Source organism: Austrofundulus limnaeus, unplaced genomic scaffold (assembly GCF_001266775.1).
Source record: "Austrofundulus limnaeus strain Quisiro unplaced genomic scaffold, Austrofundulus_limnaeus-1.0 Scaffold170, whole genome shotgun sequence".
Taxonomy (NCBI): domain Eukaryota; kingdom Metazoa; phylum Chordata; class Actinopteri; order Cyprinodontiformes; family Rivulidae; genus Austrofundulus; species Austrofundulus limnaeus.
In genome coordinates this window covers 335,434-337,586 of record NW_013952572.1, presented here as the reverse complement: position 1 = coordinate 337,586, position 2,153 = coordinate 335,434, and the positions used below count along the sequence as shown (strand labels likewise).

General features: G+C 39.6%; 1 protein-coding gene across 1 annotated transcript in view; it reads right to left on the bottom strand.

The window, feature by feature from the left end:
- The window catches only part of slc25a48 (solute carrier family 25 member 48), a gene marked incomplete at its 3' end in the record, with an annotated part of 12,132 nt that overhangs the window by 5,851 nt on the left and 4,128 nt on the right, over positions 1-2,153 (bottom strand). Inside the window, 3 exon segments of the mRNA XM_014017492.1 lie at positions 115-367; positions 1,281-1,352; positions 1,683-1,726. Of these exon segments, the coding sequence (XP_013872946.1) occupies positions 115-367; positions 1,281-1,352; positions 1,683-1,726 (369 nt within the window).

Genomic DNA, 2,153 nt, shown 5'->3' with positions numbered 1-2,153 from the left:
TTTTTTTTCCAGTTTAAAGAAGAAAAGTTCACGAGTTTTTGACTCTAATGTATTTATGACTCCGCCCACTGGTTCCTGAGATATTTTGCTAACAGACCTCATCAGCTCGTTTACCTGTCAGGACCGTCTGTGTCTGCATCTGCAGTCTGATCTTGACCAGGTCCACCGGCGCTCCCAGGCCCACCGACACCAGCCCGGTCAGCGAGCTGGCCGCCGTCAGGTCCAATATGCCGCAGCGGCGCCGCTCGTCGCCGTGGCGGTATTTGTTTATTAGTCTTTGAATGTTGCTGAAGAAGCCAAACACAACAGAGTTGTAGACCGTGATGCTGGCGAGCGGGAAAGACATGCCCTTAAAGAACCCCATGGCCTGAAGGGTTTATTCAAAAAGAAAAAAAAAGAAAAAATAAAAACAAAAAAACAAAAATCAAAGTCACAAAATGCTTTAGATGAAATGTTGAGTTTTCATTGAACAAGAGGAAAACTGTTCCACATGTGAGGCTACAGCTGCCAGGAAGTTACTTTATGGAAAGATTAGTGTCTTTGTGTGGGAGGATCAGCTAACAGCCTGCTTTAATGTGTGGTTTCTGAGGAAACTGAAGCTATCTTCTAACAAAAACAACAACAACAACAACAACAACAAAATCTCAGCAAATCAGAAGAAACAAATCAAAAGAAGTTAAAACTTACAACCAGGTTTTAATTATGTCATCTGTAAAAACACAAAGTTTTCTCAGGATCATTTTATTTTATTTTTTCTCCGTGTCCTCAGACAGGCTCTGTAAAAACCAGACTGTCTCTGTTTTATGAGCCTGTAAACCAATAATTACAACCTCATTTCTGAAAAAGTTGTAAATCCTGGTAGCATTTCATAAAAATATGGTGATTGTAACTTCATGGCAGCGACGTCGCTTTAAAAACTTTAGCAAGAGAAACAAATGTCTGTTAAAGTCAGAGGCACAAATAAAAAACAGCTGAAGAAAAGATGCTAAAGAAGCTGAATCTCACAGCAGCAAAACATGAGCAGAAAAAAAACAGAACAATTTTAGAAAAATGTTTCTCAACAGAAAACATGACTTTCAGTCTGTCATTAACTTTGTCTTGAACATTCATGATGGCTGCTTAAAGCTCTATCATGCAAAGAAAAAACAAACTAAAGAAAAGCTGCCGTCTTCTCTGAACCAAACTTCTTTAAAACAGAAATTCAACGTTTTGTGTTTACTGTGAATAAAGGTCAGGTTTATGGGATTAAGCAGTAAACATGGAGGATGAGATGATTTTACCGTTTCCTTCCTGTAGATGGTGAAGATGCAGTGCAGAGCGTTCTTGTAGCCTTTTCCCGCCTGCAGCCTCGTCTGAAGGAAACAAACCAATCAAATTTAACCGAGATCCCATCTTTTATTTAAAGGAAACCTTTCTCTATCTTCAGGTTCTTCTTTTCATTGTGAAGGCTATGAGCAATCATCATCTTACCTGTTGTAGATAAAGATAATAGATTTGAATTCTGGCAGACGGACTGAACTTTTCCTAACCTGCTGCTTTACGTTACAACATGGAATAAACCCAAACCTCAAACGGTGGATGATTAAACAGAAGCTGGTGGATTTTATTCTTTTATACAGCCGCTGTAATCAGGAGGAGACGGCAGTAAACGTTAACTAACAGTGGAGTAAAATCCTAAATACCTTCACCGTGTCCAGCGGATGTCCGACGACCACGCTGGATGCTCCTGAAAGAAAATAAAACACAAAATGAATTCAGACCAGAAGGCAGTTACTTTGTTACAAATTGGCAAGTTTTCTGAGAGTTTTGCTGCTTTTTCATCATCGGATTTTTGTTCCAACTGCTACTCTGTTTTATTTATTTATTTAATCACGACTGTGCACATTAAAGTGCCTGTGACATATATTTTTTTAATAATACAAATGCATTTTTGGAAAGATAACACTGAGAACACGATACAAAATAATTTTCATGTCGCTGAGATTAACGGTTGTTGAGATATTTGCATGTGAACTAACAGGAAGTGATGTCAGAGGGGAACGGCTGCATGAAAACAGAGCTAAGTTAAAAGGCTCAACAGCCCAGAAGCTGGAGAGATTAGCTGTGTCCAAAACGACAGGCCGGGTCCTCCGGAGGACCCAGACTACCCGGTC